The 25,962-nt window shown below is 40.3% G+C and overlaps 1 protein-coding gene across 1 annotated transcript in view; it reads right to left on the bottom strand.

The window, feature by feature from the left end:
- The window catches only part of tmem175 (transmembrane protein 175), a 45,008-nt gene extending 36,295 nt beyond the window's left edge, over window positions 1–8,713 (bottom strand). Inside the window, exon 1 of the mRNA XM_073065236.1 lies at window positions 8,440–8,713. Coding sequence (XP_072921337.1) covers window positions 8,440–8,643 — 204 coding nt within the window. The 5' untranslated portion in view covers window positions 8,644–8,713. The remainder of the gene's footprint in view (window positions 1–8,439) is intronic.
- Window positions 8,714–25,962: the final 17,249 nt, after the last annotated feature.

Genomic DNA, 25,962 nt, shown 5'->3' with positions numbered 1-25,962 from the left:
AGTATATTTTCTTCCTAACTAAAGACTGATAAATTCTTAGTTACACCACATGAGAAGAAATGTGTAGAATGCCCTCACATTATTGGGGTAAAACTTGCTGCAGTATGGCAACTTATAATTAATGTCATCAGACTTTTATTAGCATGTCTTGACTTAAAATGCTTTGCATGGCAATTGTCAAATGAATAAACTGTGACAATTGCAAAGGGTCATCAGGTAACTCAGTCCTATGCCCTTAACCAACATAAATAAAAGACTAAGAGAGAAATAGAGGAACAAGAAAACAGGGAATGTGTAGAGAAAGATTTGGAGGGAAACAAGGACTCAAAAGAATTAAAAGAAAAGAATGTTAAATTTCTATTAATGTCTATATACAGGAATATATCACAGTCATTTAAAGTGTTTCAATTTTAATGTAGGTAGATTAAATTTATTATAAGGCTATCACAATTATAATTGTTATATATAATTTTCTATGATTAGTTTAATATTAATTAGTGTGAAAATATAACAGTTTGATAAAAGTAGGAAAATTAAAGGCAAAATGTTGTTTGTGCATAGCAAATGGTAGAGCAATGAAAAATGACCAGAAATTCTGGAGATTTGAAAATCCCAACATCTCTCTTAAACATCTATCTGTTGACCTACTTTTGTAACAAAATATGCAGTTTGCAGTAACAAATCATCATAGTTACAGCAATATCTAATTTATTGCTTTTCCAAATCAACCATAAAAATAAATCACAGGAATAATAACACACAAACAGGCTGCTAGACTCTATCAATCCATTTTGTGTTTATTCCACGCATAAGCAATATCCATTATTCCTTCTGTACACTTCTTCCTCTTATCCTTTTATTCTTTGTTATTTTAAGCACATAATTAATCTAAGTCAAGCTGGCTGAAAAGAGTTCTGCTTTAATTCTTAATGTTGGGAGTTCACCTCGCAATCTCACAACTGCTTAAAAAGGTTGTTTCAATTCACCATTCTAAAACTCCAGCATTTGAGCTTAAATCTGTTGGCCTTGGATCTGAACAGAATTGGTTAGGTATCCGATACCCACCATACTTCAGAAATTCCTCAGATATTCAGCTTACTCCAGAAAATTATAGGTATTAACTGTTATATTTAACTCTATCTACACTGATTCAATTGCAGACTCTTTGTTGAACTACTAAATTGAAAGGATGCTGAAGTATTTCTGGGACAAGCGTAACTAGCTGATTATTTAAAATCCTAGGTCTCCTCTGACCCTAGCACATATTTTCCATCAGGTCATCCTAATATATATGACCCGGTGACTTCCCAACTTAGCTCACCACTTTAAACTGAAAATGAGACCGAGGATGGCATTAAACCCTCACAACTATACTAAGAAAGGACCCTGCAGGTTTACCTTTTGCATGCTCAAGTTAGGTTAAAGTTACAACAAGGAAGCATATATTCAACATAGACAGAAAATGCTAAAAAAAAATCATGTGAAAAGAGAAGCAATTATTAAATGGCAATAATTTGTCATCAGAATTTTCAGTATATTTTAAATTTTACCTCTGTTTTGCTTTCCATAAATGCTCAATATTACTGGCATTTTCTCTTTCAGATTTTGTATTTCCATAATCTGTAATATTTTGGTTTTGGCAAAAGATACATAAACATCAAACATAATCCAATAATTATCCTAGTAAACTTCTCTATCATTTTCAAATTCTTGACATTCCAAATGTGTGGTAGTGTAGTGTTCAGAATAAAGCAAAATAAACTAATCAGTGATTGGTAAAGGTTTAGAATGGATTCCTTGCTTTGTGTAGTTATGACAAATTCAAATTTACAAAGTCATTTGCCCTTGTTAACAGCCAGCTTCTTTCCATAATTTATGAATAACAATCAACTTGCAACTCCTCAAATTAAATTATACTGCCTTTACACGTAACAACATGAAGTTATGCATGCCTATTCACCTTTCTATGTCCTCCTCGCTATTTCATACATTGTTAAATTTTGGAGCAGCTGCTGACTTCAAAGTTTTACTTTCTATTTCTAATGAAGATTGTTTATTTGCATTCTCTAGGAAATATCACTACAAACTTTGTGCTAGTCTGAAATGCATCTTCTATGTCTCTCTCTTTCGTCCATTATTGATGTCTAACCTTTGTCAATTATGGACCTAAATAGCACTCTCTGTTTATTCCGTTATGAATAAATCCATTGTGGAAACTGAACAGATGCTTTTTCTAAATCCCATATCATACACCATTGTTTAAATGCACTTAGAATTAGAGTAAAATAATATCTGAGATTACACAACAAAATGATGTAGAGTATGTGTCAGACCCAGTCCAAGATGAGGCCGAACAGGAATGTCCATTGAGCTTGTGGCTCAGAGTTAGTTGTTCCTCAGGTTCCTAGGAATGGTCTTGTGGACAGAGTGGGAAGTAAGGGGTTGGGATATAGTTTACTTACAGGAATGAGAGGAAGTTAGTGGTCAGTGGCAGGAAAGAAAGTGTTAGGGACAGCGTAAGGTGGAAATCCAGGTCAGAGTGCTCCTCAATTGAAGATCAGCAATTCCCATGCTCAAATAGCGAGGTTGGTGGGCCCTAACGATGTGGGCCAGTGACTCCTGCCCAGGTTGGCAAGACCCAAGGTTGGAAGTCTGGGCAGACAGAAGGCATGAGGGTCGGCGAACCCCCCAAGCTTGCTAGTCCTGGGGTCAGAGGTTCATGCAAGACCAGAGTCAAAGGCCCATGATTGAGGAGTCAGCAAAGTCAACAGCTGGAAGCCAATGGTCAGATTTCAGAGGCCAGAGGCCCAAAGACTGCTTGTCTGGGCCAAGGAATGGAAGTTGGAGACCCGGAGGCAGCTTGTCCTGGGGCTGAAGGCCTATCTATGTGTGAGAGTGGATGGGAGGGTGGAAAAGGGCTTGTTTTGCTGTTGTTATTTTGTTTTCTTGTTGTTTTTGCTCGTGTTGTTCTAAACTTAGTGGGAATGCTATGTTGCCCCAGGTATGTGGCGACACTTACAGGCTGCCCCCAGCACCCTTGGGTTGTGTTGGTTGTTAATGCAAACAACCCATTCAATTGTACACATGCTTCCATGTACAGGTGATATATAAATATATCTGAATCTGAGATAGAAGTACAGATTGGAGGTATTTAGCAAAAGGGAATGGAGTGATTTTATTGTTCAATGTTAGGATGGGGAAATAATTAGTCACGTTAAAAGTACAGAATCACAAGTAAACAGCATACAGGTTTCCCCCGCTATCCAAAGGTACAGCGTTCCTATGAAACCATTTGTAAGCTGAAATGGCGTAAAGCGAAGAAGCAATTACCATTAATTTATATGGGAAAAATTCTTGAGCGTTCCCAGACCCAAAAAATAACCTACCAAATCAAACCAAATAACACATAAAACCTAAAATAACACTGACATATAGTAAAGCAGGAATGATAAGTATACACCCTATATAAAGTAGAAATATTGTATGTACGGTTTAGTTTCACTTATCAAGCTCGGGAAGACAGTGAGCCAAAATCGATTTGGAGAAAAAAAAATCGGCACGTACATGCCTATGCATGTACATGCATATGTACACGCATGTGCGAACAACTGCCCACACAAGGCTTCACGGTCATTGTAGTCTTTCTTGGGGTAAACACACGTATAAAGCGGGCTTCTTTTTTTCGTAAAAGTGAAAATCCTCTTTGGTTAGTGAAAACAGGTACTAATGTAGTGAGCTGTCGTAAAGCGAACGTTCAAAAACGTGGGCCGCCTGTATTATATGTTAATTAGGCAACTATAATTAAAAATTGTAGGGCAATTGGTAGCTCTAGCTTATTGTAGTCAATGACTTAGTTGTAAGCTCATCATCACCCTTCCTTGTTGGCTGTTAGTAAGTACATTTTTAACTTTTCTGTATGCCTTTTTGAGGAACGAAAGATGAGGCTTGAGGGACAAAAATAAAGAACACACAATCCTATCATGAAATACTAAACTTAAACATCTATTAAAATAGTCACAAACCAGATCTGACTCCTCCCATGTCTACCCCATTAATATAAGATTTTAAAATTAGATTAGCTTTATCTCAAAGAAAGAAAAAAGCGTATAGTAGTTGGAAGTCAATCATCTCAACTCCAATATATAACAGCAAGATTTCCACAGGGTAGTGCCTCAGATACAATCACCTTTATACCTATTATGAGATCAGAAGTGGGTCGTTTACTGACCATTGCACCTGAGTGTTAGGTAGGCAGAAAGCTGAATCAACTCATAACCTTGCATTCATTGGCAGTGCCACCAGCAAGTTCCAATCAACTTTGACAGAATCTCAAGCAGAGTAGTCAAAAATCTTAGAACAGGTCAGAGACTACTTATGGTATAGCTTTTGACTAAAACCCCGAGAACTCAAAGCTTTTCCAGATCCATAAGACATGTTAGAAGCATAATGGAATGCCTAGATTGGTACTGAAGTACCTTGACAGTATTCAGGACAAAACTCCTCATTTAACTGGCTCTCTATCCATCCTAAGAGTTCTGCCTCTCCTCTACTGATACAACAGTAACTGCAATGTGCACCATCAATGCACAACGGTTACTCCAGCTACACCTCACAAACCTGTGACATCCACTATTAAGAAGGACAAGGATTTTCTGTGCATGGAAACACCACCTGCAGCTGGAAATATTGTTACTAGCTCGAAATGCCAGAGCTACTTCCTCAACAGTGCTGTTCCAAGTGCTTCAAAGTCGACTGCTTTTGAAACTTGCTTATGCCTTAGCAGGCCACTTCAGAATCAGTACAAAGGTGGCTCTGTAGTCACATATTGGCTACAGCAGATGAGAATTGGGCACCAAAGTAGCATAGCGGTTAGCACAATGGTATTACTGCTTGGGACATTCTGGAATTCAGAATTCAATTCCAACACTGTTCTGTAAGGACAGTGGAATTCTCCCTGTGGAATGCATGTGTTTCCTCGAGGTGCTCCAGTTTCCTCCCACAATCCAAAAACATACTGGTTAGAGGGTTAAATGGTCATTGTAAGTTGTCCAGAGTAGGTTAGGATTAATCAGGCATGTCGGGGGGTTGCTGGGGCGGTGTGGCTTGAAGGGCCGGGAGGGCCAACTCTGCACTGCACCACTAAATAAAATAAAGAATGAAAAATTTTCACCACTAAAGGACAATGTTGTAAAAAAAAATGGGTTCACAAACCTGGCCGTGCTTTCTTCTCAATGCTGTCAACAGTCAGAGGTACTACCTGACACAGCATTCAGAAGACACTAGGAACAGGCCTGAAATCCCACAACAACTTCTTCCCTATTGCCATCAAGTTCTTGAATGGTTTGAAAAACCCTTAATACAACTTTGGTCAATATTTAGACAATACTTCTCCCTCTTTTTCTCTCAATTTGCACTAGAGTTTTTATATTGTCATGTCAAAATTATTTAAGTTTATTTTAAAAGACAGTATTAGGTTTGGAAGGTGTTGCAGGTGATGTCCTTAGATCCTGCCTAGATTTGTTTTTGAGAGTATTTGCAGACTTTTAAACCTCTCCCTGCTTTAAGAAGGTCACTCTCATTCTGGTACCAAAGAAAAAAACAAGATAATGCGTAAATGACGGGAACGCAGTGGCTCTGACATCCACCATTCATAAAGTGCTTTCATGACACTTGAGAGGCTGGTCATGGCATGAATTAACTCCAGCCTTCTAGACACCTTGACTCACTGTAATTCACCTACCACCAAAACAGGTCTACACTGGTCACCATCTCCCTGACCCTACACTTATCACCGAAGCAAATGGATAATAAGGACTAATGATTATTGATTACAGCTCCACCTTTAATTCTATAATTGCATGCAAACTCATCAGCAAACTCTGAGCCCTGGGAGTCAACATATCCCTCTATAACTGGATCCTTGGCTTCCCAACCAACAGATGGCAATTAGTAAGTTTAGGCAGCAACACCTCTGAAACAATTATTCTAAACATTGTGCTCCACATGGTTACATCTTCAGTCCCCTTTTTAATTCCCTATACACTCATGACTTTGTGATTATATTCTGCTCTGACTCCACCTACAAGTTAGTAGGTGATATCACCATAGTGAGCCTTATCTCAAATAACAATGAGTCAGAGGAGACCTTCATCATGTGGCATAAAGCAACAACCTTTCCCTCAATGTCAGCGAAACAAGAAAGCTGTTCATAGACATCAGTTAGGGAAACAGTGCACATGCTCTCATCTACATCACCTGTGCTGAGACTGAGAAGGTTGAGATTCAAGTTCCTAGGAGTGAACATCGCCAATAGCCTGCGCTCCTACCACCATGTAGATACCACGGTCAAGAAAACTCACCAAGACCTCTAATTCCTCAGGAGGCAAAGAAATTTGGCATGTCGCCATCAACCCTTACCAATTTTTATTGATACACCATAGAAAACATCCCATCCGGATGCATAATAACTTACCGTATATGGTGATTGTTTTGCACGTGATTGCAAGAAATTGTAGAGTTGTAGACACAGCTCAGCATATCGCAGAAACCAGCCTCCCCCATCCCACCAATGACTCTGTCTATACTTCTCCCTGCCTCAGTAAAGCAGTCAACATAATCAAAGGCCCCACACAGCACAGACAGTTTCTCTTCTGCCCTTTCCCATCAGATAAAGCCTGAAAGCATGCATCACCAGGCTCAAGCCAGCTTCTACCCTGCTGTTATAAGGCCTTTGAAAGGTTCTTTAGTACAATTACATGGACCCTTCACAATCTACCTCATTATGAGTTTGCACCTTAGCGTTCATTTGCACTTTATTTTGCTTTATTGTTATTGTTTTTCCCTGTTCTACAGTATGCAAGATATGCTCTTCACTGTGTCTCGTTGAAATAACAAACCCATTCTAATTATGTTGACTTAAGTTTGGCATTGTTGTAACGTACTATACTACTCCTGAAAAAATCTGATTTCCATTACATTTATATCCTGTGTATATATGTTTTTAACAATAAATTTAAACTTAAGTTCATGTAGAGGTTAGTTCCCAAATGACTATTTTAAAAAAAATACTGCTAAGTACATTTCAATTCCACTTGGGTCTCTGGATTGTTAGTCCAAGTGACAGGATGACTATTCTGATACAGCTATTCCTAATTTTTTTGAAACGGGTGATTTTCAGTAAATATTTTGTTAAGTATATTTTTATAAATGGAAAAGGCTGGGCATTTCAACAAAGTCAATTCTCGTCAATGGAAAATGGTACTCATTAAACTAATTTTACAAATTAAAGATCCATACCCTTCATGACATAATAGCAAAAATTCATCAATAGTGTGCCCATAAATTACACATAATTTGACACAATGTCACCAAAGTACAAATATCCTTACAGGATTTAATGGCTGTTCCATTATGAACTGTCAATAAGCCACAGTGAACAGTTCAGATTGCCCCTGCCTTCTGCACCTACACATTGCAACATGGAAGTTACAAATGAGCTGGAGAACAGTTGTAAATGCATCTAATCTCCTGCTCCTATCCTGTACTCACATTGAGGACACTGGTCTGAGGGGCCAGATGCACTTTGTACCAACCTTCAGTTTCTGTACCAGTGAATGGTTGGCAAATGAAGTGTGACCCATTTTAGTTGATGATCTGAATTTGAGTTCAGATTTATTTTACTCATTCTTAACAGTTTTAATTAGTTTCTAAAACATTAAAGCAATCTAACATTTTCACGTTTTTTTCCCTTTAATTAATTTCTTTCAAGTTATCTTCATGTTTCTTTGATTCAGTCAGAAGATAGATCTTTAAAATCCACTGCTGGAGTCCCAAATGTTCCTGGTAGTTCACTCTTCTTTGCTGAATTGCTGCTGCAGTGATGTGAGCACGATTTGTCCCATTAGCCGTTTCTCACTATGCACATATTGCTGACCTGCTGGATCCCTTCCCCATCTTTATTCTTAACATTTAGATTATCTGCGGTGATTTGCTATTAGGTCACAGGTTGGGTTGGTTGTATGATCCCTGAGTTCATAAGATCTAACCACTAAGAAATCTACCAGTCCATCTGAATATTTATTAAAATCACATTTCCACTAATAGTATTTTAAAATGCCGATCTTTAAGAGTTACCAGTACTTTACTGTGCTTTAAGTGCTTAAAAGATGATTATAGGAGCAATGGCACAATAACCGAAATTCATTAGATTCAGCTGAATACCCTCTCCATATTTTATTGCAGGAGTTACATTTGCCATTTAGTCAAATACTGCGTGTCGCTCCCTGAGCATGTTTGTGAGATTTCCTTGCTAATGCTATTGGGTAATGCGGAAGTTCATCTGTGAGAGAAAGATTGCTCTTTCTATCTGCGCATTAATTTAAATCAGAACCGAAACTAAGCTCAAAAACCACCCCTGCTGACTGTCACTGCCCTTCTTACCATGACAGTGGCTATGATAGAAATCAGCGCATCACTGTACGCCAGCAGCCGGTGCGACGACTGCTCGCTGCCGTGCCCTGGACGCCCCTCTACATGCCCCGGGCTGCCTCCCGACTGCACCGATTCGTCCTCCGCTGCAGAGCGGACCAAGGGACTCGCCTCTTCCTCGATGCCCTCCCCGAGCCCATGCCGCGACACAGACATCGCGCCCTCCAGCCAACTCTGGCCCTCCGCACCGCGGGGGCGACTCAGTCACGCTCCGTTCGCGCCTGCGCGCGTGCACACGCGGGCGGGATGAGAAGTCGGCGACGAGGGACGCGCGCGGGGGGAGGGGCTGCTATTGGGCGGCTTGAGGGCGCGCGCTTCATGCACGCCCGCCCGCTCGCTCTCGGCAGGGTTGCCCGTTTCCGAGGCAGAGTTGGCCAGCTGAGGGTTACCGCCCCTTCTCCGTTCTCTCGTCTACCATTCTTTCTTTGATGTGATTTTCAGCCATCTCTTTAGTGTTGAGCCGCAATCTTGCATCTCACCTTCAATGTGTTCTTGAGAAGAACTCCCATCTGAATACACTGTGAAACCAAGGTCGCCCTAACCACGGTAGTCACTCCGCACTATGTAAACAACAGGCGTTTCTGCACACATTGTGAGGCAAAGCTAAAACATCGTTTTCTATTCATCAAAAGATACTAGAAAATTAGATTTACTTTCAATGTCTGCAAGACTATAAGGTCATCTACCAATGTGTCCTGTCTGCACCATGCCGTCACAGAGAGGCCCTGGAAAACATGGACCGCTTCGCACTGAGCCACCTTTTGGTGAAAGCAGGCATCAGTGATGAAATTCAGCATCATCTTAAATCGCCCGCACAGCCTTTGGTCAATTGAAGGAAAAGAGTATTTGAAGATCAAGACTGCAAACATAAGAATCATACCGCTTGGAAATTGACAAATTGGCCGGGCCACTATGGGCAAACTGGTCAGTGGTACCCATCTGCATTAATCCCATCCTTTGGCACTTGGCCTTCAGTCTTCATGTCTGGACAATTTAAATGTTTGACTAGACACTTACTAAATTCTATTAGTGACTCTGCTTCCACCATTCTGTCTGGCAGTTAATTCTAGATACTCACCATTATGGTGAAAGGGGACCCTCCAGGTCCCCTCTAAATCTCTTCTGTCAAAGTGGTAGTGATCCCCAATCTCATAAATACATCTGAATATGGATTACCTACAACAGAAATATCAAGGCACTGGAAGATTAGAGTGTTTAAGCCCATCACCCCCACTGTGGCATAGACTGTTAATAGCAGCTTGGCAGAATCCTTGTCTTTGGCCAGTCTTTCAAGTTGCCCCCCCCCCCCCCCAGTGTAGTTAATTTTCAAAGATCTTTCCTCTCCCAGGGATGAGATCTTTGGATCTTCTGCTGGCATTTCTGTAGCTCTAGGTTTTTATGGGATGGGGTTGCTAGAGACCCCTGTCCAACCCTCCTTTTGCAGTTGGGCTTGAGGACTGTCCATAGTGGAATTCAGACAACGGGCGAATACCATCAATTCTGTTTCTGAAAAATCTTTCAAATTTAATGGAAGGGTAAGCGAAGCAGCATCAGTGGCCTACATCCCCAACACTAAGGTCCAGTTGGGTACAATGGGCATGCAACATTATTTGTGTGTCTGATGTCGGATAGATTTTGAGCATTGACATAGGAGAAAATTAATATGTAAACAGATAAAGATTCAAAGCTTTCTAGAATGCTTGCAATATTCCCACCTGGGAATCCCTGGCACCATTTTAAGTTAAGAAACTATCAGAATGGTATGGAGAACTTCAAGGTCATACACTGAGAGCACAAACAAGCCAGGCATAAGTGGCAGAAACAGCATGCCACCTCCACAACAAACCACCTGTCTTCCCCATCAAACACTTCCTGCTCCATTTATGGATGGGTCTGCATCCCACATTGGTCTCATCTCCTCAGAGCTCTCAATACTGGAATAAAGGCAAGTTATTCTTGACACAAAAGGCTGCCTATGAAGAAAAAGATGAATGTTGAAACAAAAGTAAACAGGATACTGTAATTCATGTTTTTATGGGGGAAACTTGGATAGTGTGATGAAATCAGTTCAAAGAACAGAAAATAATTTCCGAGGGAAGCTGAAGGTTGTTGGTGTTTGCAGAGAGATTACCCAGTTGGATTTACCTTGAATATTTGTTGGCTTCACAGACTGATATTTTTAATGTGTATGGATTACCTGACCAAGCCAATACTTTAGATGAGAATCAGAATCAAGTTTATTATCACTGGCATGTGTAGTGAAATTTGTTAACTTAGCAGCAATACATAATATAGAAGAAAGAAAAAATAAATAAGTAAATCAATTGCAGTATACATATATTGAATAGACAAAAATTGTGCAAAGAAACAAATAATATAAAAAAGTGAGGTACAGGGGTTCAATGTCCATTTAGGAATCAGAGGGGAAGAAGCTGTTCCTGAATTGCTGAGTGTGTGCCTTCAGATTTCTGTACCTCTTACCTGATGGTAACAGTGAGAAAAGGGCATGCTCTGGATGCTGAAGGTCTTTAATAATGGACACTGCCTTTCTGAGACACTGCTCCTTGAAGATGTCCTGGTACTTTGTAGGCTAGTACCCAAGATGGAGCTGGCTAGATTTACAACCCTCTGCAGCTTCTTTCGGTCCTGTGTAGTAGCCCTTCCATACCAGACAGTGATGCAGCCTGTCAGAATGCTCTCCACGGTACAACTATAGAAGTTTTTGAGTGTATTTGTTGACATACCAAATCCCTTCAAACTCCTAATGAAGTATAATCGCTATCTTGCCTTCTTTATAACTGCATTGGTATGTTGGGACCAGGTTAGGTCCTCAGATATCTTGACACCCAGGAACTTGAAACTGCTCACTCTCTCCACTTCTGATCCCTCTATGAGGATTGGTATGTGTTCTTTTATCTTACCCTTTCTCGTCCACAATCAGCTTTTTCATCTTACTGACATTGAGTACCAGATTGTTGCTGCAACACCACTCTCATCTCCATCTGAGATTCTACCAACAACAGTTGTATCATCAACAAATTTATACATGGTATTTGAGTTATGCCTAGCCACACAGTCATGTGTATATAGAGAGTAGAGCAGTGGGCTAAGCACACACCCTGGAGGTGCACCAGTCATGATTGTCTACAAGGAGGAGATGTTATCAACAATCTGCACAGATTGTGGTCTTACAGTTAGGAAGTCAAGGATCCAATTGCAGAGGGAGGTACAAAGGCCCAGGTTCTGTAACTTCCCAATCAGGATTGTGGGAATGATGGTATTAAATTCTGAGTTATAATCAAACAGCATCCTGACAAAGGTGTTTGTTGTCCAGGTGGTCTAAAGCTGAGCGAAGATCCATTGAGATTGCATCTGCCATTGACCTATTATGGCGACAGGCAAATTGCAGTGGGTTCAGGTCTTTGCTGAGGTAGGAATTCAGTTTAGTCATAACCAATCTCTCAAAGCATTTCAAAGACCTGCAGGTCACTGGAACAGAGGGTATATAGAGGATATTTTAAGTGAACAGAATTGTAGCCAATGAAATTTAACGTGAAATTACGTAATGTTGGAAGGTGAAATAGGGTGGACAGTTCAACAAATAATGTTGAAATTGTTAAGGTACTGTTGAGGAATTTAGGTGAAAACCTGAATTTTATATTTTTAGGCATGAAAATAGTTGATTGGGAGTTGGGCTTACATAAGTATAAAATACTGTATTGCAAATGGTATGTACTGTATGCAGAATTGGTAATGAGCAATAATTCCTACTGTTTTAATGATTGTATTATACATTCAGAAAGTTTCAGGGGCAAGACTATGAAGTGCCTTTGAATGAGCAAAACTCGTTTTAGACCATAAGACAAAAGAGAAGAATTCAGCCATCTACCCCATCAAGTCTGCTCCACCATTCAATCATGGCTGATTTATTTTCTTTCTCCTCCTCAACCCCAGTTTGTGGCCTTCTCCCTGTAATCTTTGATGCCATGTCCAATCAAGAACCTATCAATTATGCCTCAAGTACACCCAATGACCTGGCCTCCACAGCTGCATGTGGCAACAAATTCCACAAATTCACCACTCTTTTGCTAAAGAAATTTCTCTGTATCTCTGTTTTGAAAGGGCACCCCTCTATCCTGAGGGTATGCGCTCTTGTCCTAGACTCTCCCACCATGGGAAACCTCCTTTCCATATCTACTCTCTCTAGGCCTTTCAAAATTCATTTTAACATTCAAAAGGTTTCAATGAGATAACCTTTATCCTTCTGAATTTCAACGAGTATAGACCCAGAGCCATCAAACGTTCTTCGTATGATAACCCTTCCATTCCTGGAATCATCCTTGTGAACCTTCTCTGGACCTTCTCCAATGCCAGCACATCTTTTCTAAGATGAGGGGCCCAAAACTGTTCACAATACTCAAGGTGAGGTCTCACCAGTGCCTTATAAAGCCTCAGCATCACATCCTTGCTCTTGTAATCTAGAGCTCTTAAAATGAATACTAACAAGCCATCAAACTCCTCCATAATCAGAGCCTAGATTGACAACTACATCATTTATTATTATATTCTAATTTGTTCTCTACTGTGCCTACTGTCTTTTTATATAATTATTGTACGGCCCTGCTCTGTTTTATGCACTTTATGTAGTCCTGTGCAGGTCTGTGGTCTAGTGCAGTTTTTATGTTTTACATAGTCCAGTGTAGCCTTGTGCTGTCTCACATTGTCTAGTGTAGTTTTGTGTTTCATGTAGCACCAGGGTCCTGGAGGAACATTGTTTCGTTTTTACTGTGTACTGTACCAACAGTTTATGGTCAAAATAACAATAAACTTGACTTGACTTGACATGGCATTTACCTTCCTCACTGCTGACTCAACCTACAAGTTAACCTTCAAGGTGTTCTGCACAAGTCCCTCAAGTCCCTCTGCATCTCAGATTCCTGGATTTTCTCCCCATTTAGAAAATAGTGTGCACATTTATTTCTACTACCAAAGTGCATGACCATGCATTTTCCAACATTGTATTTCATTTGCCACTTTCTTGCCCATTCTTCTAATCTGTCTAAGTCATTCTGCATCCTACCTCTTTCCTCAACACTACCTGCCACTCCACCAATCTCTGTCTCATCTGCAAACGTGGCGATAAAGCCATCTATTCCATCATCTAAACCATTTATATACAGCATAAAAAGAAGTGGTCCCAACACCAACCCTTGCAGAACACCACCAGTGACTGGCAGCCAACCAGAAAAGGATTCTTTTATTCCCACTCGCTGCCTCCTACCAATCAGCCATTGCTCTAACCATGTTAGTAACTTTCCTGTAATACCATGTGCTCTTAACTTAGTATGCAGCCTCATGTATGGTACATTGTCAAAAGCCTTCTGAAAGTCCAAATATAAAACATCCTCTGCATCCCCTTTATCTATCCTACTTGTAATCCCCTCCAAGAATTCCAACAGGTTTGTCAGGCAGGATTTTCCCTGAAGGAAACCATGCCAACTTTGTACTATTTTGTACAGTGTCACCAAATACTCTGTCACCTCATCCTTAATAATTGCCTCAAACATCTCCCCAACCACTGAGGTCAGGCTAACTGGTCTATATTGGGACAAATATCCTGGTGGGGAGGTTTGCAAAAGCTATTGGGGAGAGTTTAAACTAGAATTGCAGGGGGGTGGGAACTGAACTGAAGTAATGGAGGAAAGGGAGGTTGGCTCACAAATAGAGAAGCTTGGAGACAGGGCAAAAGGGAGGATAGGCAGGTGATAGAGAGGGGACACACTCAGACCGATGATGTGTGATGTGTATATTTTAATAAAGTGGATGAGCTTAGAGAGTGGATCAGCACTTGGAGCTATGCTGTTGTGGCCATTACAGAGACTTGGATGGTGGAGGGGCAGGAATGCTTCTTCAAGTGCCAGGCTTTAGATGTTTCAGAAAGGACAGGGAGGGAGGCAAGAAAGGTGGGAGCATGACACTGTTGGTCAGAGATAGTGTCACGGCTGCAGAAAAGGAGGAAGTCATGGAGATGGTGTCTACAGAATCTCTGTGGGTGGAAGTTAGGAATAGGAAGGTGTCAATAACTCTACTGGGTGTTTTTTTATAGACCACCCAATAGTAACAGGGACATCGAAGAGCAGATAGGGAGACAGATTCCGTAAAGGAGTAATAATAACAGGGTTGTTGTGGTGGGAGATTTTGACTTCCCAAATATTGATTGGCATTTCCCTGGAGTGAGAGGTTTGGATGGGGAGGAGTTTGTTAGGTGTGTTCAGGAAGGTTTCTTGACACAATATGTAGATAAGCCTACAAGAGGAGAGACTATACTTTTTCTGGTATTGGGAAGTGAACCTGCTTTTGAAAGGTTCAAAAAACTAGGTAATGATAGAGATCTATAAGATTATAAGGCTAGCAGGAAGGAGCTTAAGAATGAAATTAGGAGAGCCAGAAGGGGCCATGAGGAGGCCTTGGTGGACAGGATTAAAGAAAACTCCAAGGCATTCTATAAGTATGTGAAGAGCACAAGGATAAGACATGAGAGAATAGGACAAATCAAGTGTAACAGTGGAAAAGTGTGCATGGAACCTGAGGAGATGGCAGAGGTACTTAATGAATACTTTGTTTCAGTATTCACTATGGAAAAGTATCTTGGTGATTGTAGTGATGACTTGCAGCATACTGAAAAGCTTGAGCATGTAGATATTAAGGAAGAGGATGTGCTGGAGCTTTTGGAAAGCATCAAGTTGGATAGGTCACCAGGACCGGACGGGATGTACCCCAGGCTACTGTGGGAGGCGAGGGAGGAGATTGCTGAGCCTCTGGTGATGTTCTTTGCATCATCAATGAGGATGGAAGAGGTTCCCGAGGATTAGAGGGTTGTAGATGTTGTTCCCTTATTCAAGAAAGGGAGTAGGGATAGCCAGGAAATTATAGACCAGTGAGTCTTACTTCAGTGGTTGGTAAGTTGTTGAAGAAGATCCTGAGAAGCAAAATTTATGAACATTTGGAGAGGCACAATATGATTAGGAATAGTCAGCATGGCTTTGTCAAAGGCAGGTCATGCCTTATGAGCCTGAATTTTTTTGAGGATGTGACTAAACACGTTAATGAAGGTAGAGCCAAAGATGTAGTGTATATGGATTTTAGTAAGGCATTTGATAAGGTACCCCAAGCAAGGCTTATTGAGAAAGTAAGGAGGCATGGGATCCAAGGGGACATTGTGTTGTGGATCCAGAACTAGCTTGCCCACAGAGAGCAAAGAGTGGGTCATATTCTGCATAGAGGCCAGTGACCAGTGGTGTACCTCAGGGATCTGTTCTGGGATCCCTACTCTGATTTTTATAAATGACCTGGATGAGGAAGTGGAGGGATGGGGTAGTAAATTTGCTGATGACAGAAAGTTAGGGGTGTTGTGGATAGTGTGGAGGGTTGTTAGAGGTTACAGCGGGACATTGACAGGATGCAAAACTGGGCTGAGAAGTGGCAGATGGAGTTCAATCCAGAATGTGTGAAGTGGTTCATTTTGGTAGGTCAAATATGATGGCAGAATATAGTATTAATGGCAAGATTCTTGGCAGTGTGGAGGATCAGAGGGATCTTGGGGTTGTTACGTACCCGTGACACGTGACAGTGGTACCCTTGTCACGTGACTGGGGTTAAAGTTATACTGGACTTGAGGTAATGGTCTTGTGATGGTGGAGTGATGTCATTTTCCCGCCAGTAGAGGTCATGTGACAGGTTTTTTTTACAGGGTATAAAAGGAAGACCCACCCTGTCAGGTGGGGCAGTTCGTGGCGGAATTTGCCAAGATGACTTCTTGTCCCTGCGTGATTTAATGTGATGACGCAGTTTAGTTAAAAATGAAGTTTTATATAATGCCTAAAGTTTAAAAGGTCATTGCCAGCGGTTTCTTTGCTGGTGGAGAGTGAAGAAAAGTTTGGAAGATAAAAATCGAGGAGAATCGATTTTCGACGGTGGATTGGTTACGACCTTATGTGATCCTCATTCGGAGGGATTTCGTTGACTATTCTTGCTGTTAATCCCTGGGTTTGACCAGAAAGGATTGAGAATAGTGTGGAAAGAAGGTCAGTTCCTTTAAGCCGTTATATTTTATAAAATTCTTCGTGGGAAAGTTCGACGCCGGGGAATCGAAGGACATCGACGTGGAAGAGAATTTAAATCGCTTTAAAAAGTCTCTCCTTTTAAAAGGACTGTGAGCTTTTGAACTTTCGGCATACCGCTTTAAAGAACTGTTTTTTTTCAATACCGCTTTAAGAACTGTTTGAATTGCAGCGCTATTAAGAACTGTGAATGTGTCGCACAGCAGCAGAGTTCCGGTTACGTTTGGGTTTGTTTACTTTTGAGGGGGTTTGTTTTCAGTGTTTAATAAAAGTGTTATTTGTTATGAAAAACCCTTGCCTAACTCATCTATATTTATTGTTGCCTGAATACGTAACATAATTATGGGGGCTCGTCCGGGATTTGGATCGTTTGAGTTAAAATGCTTTTTGAATTTTGAATCGGTGTTTTGGAAACGGGGAATACTCAATTCTTTTGTTTGATTGGTTTGTGAGTGGTATTCGGCAACGATGAATATTGATGAGTTTCTGGATTTGCCAGCCGCGGATTTGTTAGCGAAGGTGAAAAAACTGATGTATCTGAGATTGCTAATAGATTGCAACTTAAAGGTATTTTGGCGACTACATCAAAAGCTGTAATACAGAGAAAAATCGCATCACATTTTGTGGCTTCGGGTGATTTTGATGAATCGATTTTAGAATCGTTTCCAATAAGTAATCTGGAGATGCAGTTGCAAATCGAACAAATGATGTTAGAGCGGTGTAAATTGGAATCTGAACAAAAGCAGAGAGATTTTGAATATGCAATGGCGAAATTAAGGTCTGGGGATCAGTCTTCTGATTCTAAAAAACCGTTTGTTGCTAGCCAAGAAATTAAATTGGTCCCTCCATTTAGTGAAACAGAAGTGGAAAGATATTTTCAACATTTTGAAACTATTGCTCGGATGTCAGACTGGCCGAAAGATAAATGGTCAGTGTTGTTACAGAGTGTGATTAAAGGCAAAGCACAGCAAGTTTACACAGCTTTAACTGCTGCGCAAGCATTAGATTATGATATTGTGAAAACAAATATTCTCAAAGCATACAAATTGGTCCCAGAAGCGTATAGGGAAAGATTCAGAAGTTTGAAAAAGTCTGTGGAAAAGACTTATGTGGAATTTGCCTATGATAAAGCTATGTGTTTTGAGAGATGGGTTTCTTCTAAAAATGTAAATGAGGACTATGAGACTTTGAGAGAGCTGATTTTAATGGAGGAATTTAAAAGAAGCATTCCTGTTGAAGTAAGGACCTACTTAAATGAGAGGGATACTGATAAATTGCAGGACTGTGCTAGATTAGCTGATGAGTATGTTTTAATCCATAAGAATAAATTTCCTCAGGGTAGAATTTTTAAGAGGAAAAATAATATGGAGACTCAAGGCAAATCAGAAATTAAAGCAGAGGTTAATGAGAGAGGTAAGGAGGAAGGAAAACCTGTGAAGGAAAGACAGTTTGGTCTTATTTGTAACTATTGTAAGAAGCCTGGCCATGTAATAGCTAACTGTTTCAAATTGAAAAAGAAAGAGAAGGAAGCAGTTCCAGATGCTTGTGTGCAACATACTGAAGCACCTGTAAAGTTACAGGGTTTGGTAAACACAAATGAGGATTTGTTAGAGTCTGACCAAGTTAGAAAGGGATATGATCATTTTATAACTGAAGGGTTTGTATCCTTGAAAGAAGGATCTACTCTGGTGCCAATAAAAATTCTTAGGGATACTGGAGCTTCTCAATCATTGATGTTAGATAGTGTGTTGAAGTTTAATGAAGAGAGTGATACTGGTGAGGTAAATTACATAAGAGGTGTTGGAAGTGATTTTATGCCTGTATATTTACATAAAGTAAATTTAAAGTCAGGGTTAGTTACAGGATTTGTTAAAGTAGGTTTACAGCATAGCTTACCTGTGAAGGGTATTTCTTTATTGTTAGGTAATGACTTGGCAGGTGGACAAGTTTTTCCTGAAGTGCATTTGACAATGGAGTCAGAGGAACCAGAGATGAATTCTAACACAGATTTTTCCTGTGTTGTGACTAGAGCTATGGCTAAAAAAATTGATGTGCAGAATGAGGTTGTTACTCATGACTGTTCAACTCAGGATTCGAGTTTTGAGGATGTGTCAGAGACTTTCTTACCTTCGTTGTTTGAACAAGATTCTGGGAGTAAGTCTGACTATGAAGATTTATCTCTGTCCGGAAGGAGATGATAGCAGAGCAGAATAGAGATCCTGAGATTATAAAATTAAGGGAACAAGCTTTACTAGGTAGTGAAATTGAGAAGGTGTCAGTAGGATATTATTTGGAAAAAGGAGTGTTGATGAGGAGGTGGAGGTCGCCTACAATTCCTGCAAGTGAGGAATGGAATGTTGTTTATCAGGTAGTTGTTCCTAAAGTTTATCGGAATGAGATTTTGACTTTAGCTCATAGTGTGCCTTTAGGTGGACATCAAGGGGTAAGGAAAACTGTGGACAAGATTTTAAAACATTTTTACTGGCCTGGTTTAAGAAAAGATGTGGCGATGTTTTGTAAGACGTGCCATACTTGTCAAATTGTGGGTAAACCAAATCAGGTTACACCAGTAGCTCCATTACAACCTATTCCAGCATTTGGTGAACCGTTTTCTAAAGTTATTGTAGATTGTGTTGGTCCTTTACCAAAGACAAAAACTGGTTATCAGTATTTGTTGACTATCATATGTACTTCGTCTAGGTTTCCAGAGGCAGTACCACTTAGGAATATAAAAGCTAAAACTGTGACGAAGGCTCTTATAAAATTCTTTACTTATTTTGGATTGCCTAAGGAAATACAAACTGATCAAGGCAGTAATTTTATGTCTGGATTGTTTCAACAGATAGTTTATAAATTGGGAGCTAAGCAAATCACTTCGTCTGCATACCATCCAGAATCGCAAGGTGCCTTGGAGAGGTTTCATTCTACTCTCAAGAATATGATTAGGACATATTGTGTGGAAAATGAAAGTGACTGGGATGAGAGTATAAACTTACTTTTATTTGCAGTAAGGGAATCGGTACAGGAATCTTTAGGTTTTAGTCCATTTGAACTTGTGTTTGGGCATAGAGTTAGAGGACCTTTAGCTTTATTGAAGGAACAGTGGATTAGTAAGGAAGTGCATACTAATTTGTTGGACTATGTTTTGAAATTTAAGGACAGGTTACATAAAGCTTGTAGTTTAGCCAGGGAAAATTTAAAGTTGGCTCAGGGGAAAATGAAAACTTGGTATGATAAAGAAGCTAGGATGAGGATGTTTAAGCCTGGAGATAAGGTGTTGGTTCTTTTCCCAGTGCAGACAAATCCTTTACAAGCTAGATTTCATGGTCCTTATGAAATTGTGTCTAGAATCAATGATGTGGATTACGTAATAAAAACTCCAGATCGTAGAAGGTCAACACAACTTTGCCACATAAATATGATTAAACCATATTTTGAGAAACAATCTGATACTGTGACTGTTGTGGTTAGTGAGAATGAGTTTGATTTAACTGGGAACATGATAGATGATTCATCTGACTTTCATTCTAAATCTAACATTGTTTCTGTTAGGTTACCTAATTTGACCATTCTGGAAAATATGGATGAGAAATTAGCACATTTACAGCTAGAGCAGAAACAACAGATGAAGGAATTGATTTTTAAATATAAGGATTTGTTTCCAGATGTTCCGAGAAGGACTACTATAGCTTCACATGATGTAGATGTTGGAGATGCCAAACCTATTAAACAACATCCATATAGGATGAACATGGAAAAATGTGAACTTGCTGAGAAGGAAATTGAATACATGTTAGAGAATGATATTATTAGACATTCTAACTCGAATTGGAGTTCGCCATGTGTTATGGTGCCAAAACCTGATGGTAGTATTAGGTTTTGTACGGACTATAGGAAGGTGAATGCTGTAACAAAAACAGATGCATATCCAATTCCTAGAGTAGATGATTGTGTTGATAAGGTTGGAAAAGCAAAGTTCCTTACAAAGATTGATTTATTGAAAGGGTATTGGTGTGTTCCATTAACGGACAGAGGTAGAGAGATTTCTGCATTTGTAACTCCATCTGGGTTATATAAGTATAATGTTCTTCCATTTGGGATGAAGAATGCCCCAGGTACTTTCCAGAGGATGATTAATTCTGTGATTCAGGGATTGAAAGATACTGATGCTTATATTGATGATTTAGTGACAGGAAATGATACTTGGGAAGCACACATAATTGCGGTGGAGAAATTGTTTGAAAAGCTTTCAAAAGCTAACTTGACTATTAATTTAGCCAAGAGTGAATTTGGACATGCCACTGTGACTTACCTTGGTTATGTTGTAGGTCAAGGTAAGGTAGCTCCTGTTCAGGCAAAAGTTCAGGCAATTTTAGAGATTCCCACTCCGACGGGGAAAAAAACTCTCAGAAGGTTTTTGGGAATGGTAGGATATTATCGAAAATTTTGTAAGAATTTTGCTAATGTTGCCCTTCCATTAACTAACCTTTTGCAGAAGAATGTGAAATTTGTGTGGACAGTGCCTTGTCAGGAAGCATTTGAAAAATTGAAAACAATGATATGTCAACAACCTGTGCTTAAGGCACCTGACTTTGAAAAACCTTTTTCATTGGCTGTAGATGCTAGTGATGAAGCTGTGGGAGCAGTATTGATGCAAAGGAATGAGGGTGATGAGGTTGATCATCCAGTAGCTTACTTTTCTAAGAAATTTAATAAGCATCAAAGAAACTATTCAACAATAGAGAAAGAATTGTTATCTCTTGTTTTAGCTTTGGAATATTTTGAGGTATATGTTGGTACAATTCAAAAACCACTTATTGTTTACACTGATCATAATCCGTTAGTTTTTCTGAGTAAGATGAAAAACAAAAACAGAAGATTATTAAATTGGAGTTTGATGTTACAAGAGTACAATGTTGTGATAACTCATATTAAAGGTAAAGATAATGTGGTTGCTGATTGTCTATCTCGATGTTGAATGTACAATGTAATATTTTTTTTATTTGGAGTGGTTTTTTTATTGTAACACTCCTACTGTATTGTATATTGTGTATGTTATATAATTTATACATTTGTTTTTCTTGTAAGTAATTGTTAAAATTTTTGTTCTTGTAAGACCAAAAATGGTTTTTTTGGAGGGAGGTGTTACGTACCCGTGACACGTGACAGTGGTACCCTTGTCACGTGACTGGGGTTGAAGTTATACTGGACTTGAGGTAATGGTCTTGTGATGGTGGAGTGATGTCATTTTCCCGCCAGTAGAGGTCATGTGACAGGTTTTTTTACAGGGTATAAAAGGAAGACCCACCCTGTCAGGTGGGGCAGTTCGTGGCGGAATTTGCCAAGATGACTTCATGTCCCTGCGTGATTTAATGTGATGACGCAGTTTAGTTAAAAATGAAGTTTTATATAATGCCTAAAGTTTAAAAGGTCATTGCCAGCGGTTTCTTTGCTGGTGGAGAGTGAAGAAAAGTTTGGAAGATAAAAATCGAGGAGAATCGATTTTCGACGGTGGATTGGTTACGACCTTATGTGATCCTCATTCGGAGGGATTTCGTTGACTATTCTTGCTGTTAATCCCTGGGTTTGACCAGAAAGGATTGAGAATAGTGTGGAAAGAAGGTCAGTTCCTTTAAGCAGTTATATTTTATAAAATTCTTCGTGGGAAAGTTCGACGCCGGGGAATCGAAGGACATCGACGTGGAAGAGAATTTAAATCGCTTTAAAAAGTCTCTCCTTTTAAAAGGACTGTGAGCTTTTGAACTTTCGGCATACCGCTTTAAAGAACTGTTTACTTTCGGCATACCGCTTTAAAGAACTGTTTTTTTTCAATACCGCTTTAAGAGCTGTTTGAATTGCAGCGCTATTAAGAACTGTGAATGTGTCGCACAGCAGCAGAGTTCCGGTTACGTTTGGGTTTGTTTACTTTTGAGGGGGTTTGTTTTCAGTGTTTAATAAAAGTGTTATTTGTTATGAAAAACCCTTGCCTAACTCATCTATATTTATTGTTGCCTGAATACGTAACAGGGTCCAAGTCCAGAGGACACTCAAAGCTGCTATGCAGGTTGACTCTGTGGTTTAGAAGGCATATGGAGCATTGGCCTTCATTAATCGTGGGATTGAGTTTAAGAGCCGAGAGGTAATGTTGCAGCTATATAGGACCCTGGTCAGACCCCACTTGGAGTGTGTTCAGTTCTGGTTGTCTCACTACAGGAAGGACGTGGAAAGCATAGAAAGGGTGCAGAGGAGATTTACAAGGATGTTGCCTGGTTTGGGGAGCATGCTTTATGAGAATAGGTTGAGTGAACTCGGCCTTTTCTCCTTAAGCAACGGAGGATGAGAGGTGACCTGATTGGGGTGTACAAAGTAATGCAAGGCATTGATCATGTGGATAGTCAGAGGCTTTTTCCTAGGGCTGAAATGGCTAGCATGAGTGGGCATTGTATTAAAGTGCTTGGTAGTAGGTACAGAGGAGATGTCAGGGGTAAATTTTTTTTTACACAGTGGTGAATGCATGGAATGGGCTGCCGGTGGAGGCGGAAATGATAGGGTCTTTTAAAAGGCTCCTGAATGGATACATGGAACTTTGAAAAATAGAGGGCTATGGGTAAGCGTAGGTAGTTCTAAGGTAAGGACATGTTCGGCATAGCTTTGTGGGACGAAGGGCCTGTATTGTGCTGTAGGTTTTCTATGTTTCTATCATTTCCTTTCTGTTGTCTTCCTCCTTTCTTAAAGACTGGAGTGGCATTTGCAATGTTCCGGTTCTCTGGCACCATGCCAGAATCCAATGATTTTTGAAAGATAATTTCTAATACCATCACAATCTTTAACGCTACCTCTTTCAGAACCCTAGGGTGCATTTCATCTGGTCTGGTAGGTACCTTTCAGTCTTTTAGCTTTTTGAGCACTGTCTCTCTTGTAATAGTGACTGCACCCACTTCTCTTCCTCGTTAGGCATACTGCTAGTGTCTTCCATAGTGAAGACTGACGCAAAATACTCATTTAGTTCATCAGCCATCTCCTTGTCCCCTGTTATTATTTCACCTGCTTCATTTTCTAGTGGTTCTATATCCACTGTCATTTCTCTTTTATTTTTAACATACTTGAAAAAAACTTTTACTGTCCACTTTGATATTATTTGCTAGCTTGTTTTCATATTTCATCTTTTCCCTTCTAATAATTTTTTTGTTGCTCTCTATAGGGTTTTAAAAGCTTCCAAATCCTCCTGATTTTTCCCAGAACGCACACCATTGCTGCTCTGCTGACAGTCCTGATAACAGTTCCTTCCCAATTTACTTTGGCCAACTCCTCTCTCATACCACTGTAATTTCCCTTACTCCACTGAAATATTGTTACATCAGACTTTACTTTCTCCTTAAAAGGTTGTTTTACTTTAAGCTCCTTAATTGCCTCGAGTTCATTACATGACACTCAATCCAGTATAGCTGATCCCCAAGTAGGCTCAATGCCAAACTACTTAATTTTAATTAAGAAAGTCCTTAGCATACACTAATTTCATTAAGATGATAAAAAAATCGTAGCTATTGAAACTGACAGTCAAAAACACTACAGATACTCCCTGTGGGAGGATGGGATTGGACTGTGTAAGGAGCATTGCAGCCCCTCACACTACCTGCTGTTAGCTGATGATGTCACAGAGCTGGTAGAGTTTAAATCTAATGGGTGGTAACCACACAGTCTCTTTTTGGACTCTTAGGTCACTATGGACCAAGTAGTCATGGGTGTCATGGAAACAATATTCAGAGGGAGTGTGCTGCATTGAAGAGGGCATGGACGCACACTTTACATAAGTATTTGCCTCTGTGTATGTTTAGTGTCTATTTTGCCCTGCACCTTTGGGTGCACAGTTTAGATAAGTATTTGTAACCGAGTTTAGGGTTTTCTGAATGTTTAGTGTCTGTCTTGTAAACAAATAGTCAACCTACTTACTGGTAGTGAGGCACTTCTGTCCCCATTCATTGAACCTGTGAATCAGATTTCACACACCAATTGGCACTGCAAGCAGGGAGTGTGACTCAACAAAAGATGAATATCTTTAGAAGGAAAAATAAGACCCCCCCCCACCCCCAAGTGAGGAGAGCCAAGGCCATAGTGAGGCAGCAGTGTGAGTTTTTTTTATTAAACAAAATATACTTTATTCAAAAATAAAATTATGTACAATAAACCATTCAATGACTCTCAGTCCTTTACAAATGATTCCATTACAGTCTTTACATTCCCACACTTTGCCACCCAGGTGGTACTCTGTTACTTCATATTTACATACACTTGTTCAGGGGTATACACCCCACCCCCCCACCCCTCAACTCCCGCGGAAGAAGAACCCTAGACTGTGGTCCTTCCTCACCGGGCCCTTGCGGTGGCTGCACCAAGTTTGAGTGCGTCTCTCAGCACGTACTCCTGCAGCCGAGAATGTGCCAGTCGGCAGCATTCCCCCATGGACATCTCCATGTGCTGGTAGACCATCAAGTTTTGGGCCGACCAAAGAGCGTCTTTCACCGAGTTGATGATCTGCCAGCAGCAGTGTGAGTTAATCTCACAAAAGAAGAAAGATCTGTAATGCACTGGTAAAGGTTTCACTGCTCACGTCATGGTCTTTCTGTAGAAGTAGTGTCTGGATTATGGTGAGAGATTAACAGGTGCTTCACAATGCGAGAGCCATCCAATCAGGAGAGTGTTTTTTTCTGTGTGCCTGACACTGGTGTGAGCTGGGGTCTTTGTTCAGCAGGAGATGAAGGGAGAAGACTCTGGAGAGAACCAATCGTTAGACTTGACCTCGCGGGGACCGTGATTTGATGTAGCATGGTGCGGAAGTCTCCTGAGGATTGGTGAATATGACTTTTGGAAGAGTTGAGCTCCAACCTGTGCATGTTTGACTGGTTAATTATAATGGGCCCTTTGGAGATGAGGCTGAGTACAGGGCTACGGTGGGAAACTTTGTCACATGGTGTGAGCAGAATCATCTGCAGCTTAATGTGAAAAAGACTAAGGAGCTGGTGGTGGACCTGAGGAGGGTTAAGGCACCAGTGACCCCTGTTTCCATCCAAGGGGTCAGTGTGGACATGGTGGAGGATTACAAATACCTGGGGATACAAATCGACAATAAACTGGACTGGTCAAAGAAGGCTGAGGCTGTCTACAAGAAGGGTCAGAGCCGTCTCTACCTCCTGAGGAGACTGAGGTCCTTTAACATCTGCTGGACGATGCTGAGGATGTTCTACAAGTCTGTGGTGGCCAGTGCTATCATGTTTGCTGTTGTGTGATGGGACAGCAGGCTGAGGGTAGCAGACACCAACAGAATCAACAAACTCATTGGTAAGGCCAGTGATGTTGT

The sequence above is a fragment of the Hemitrygon akajei genome, chromosome 13 (genome assembly GCF_048418815.1).
Source record: "Hemitrygon akajei chromosome 13, sHemAka1.3, whole genome shotgun sequence".
In the NCBI taxonomy this organism is placed as follows: domain Eukaryota; kingdom Metazoa; phylum Chordata; class Chondrichthyes; order Myliobatiformes; family Dasyatidae; genus Hemitrygon; species Hemitrygon akajei.
Note: the sequence above shows the minus strand (reverse complement) of the source record. Positions and strands in the feature narration are given on the sequence as shown.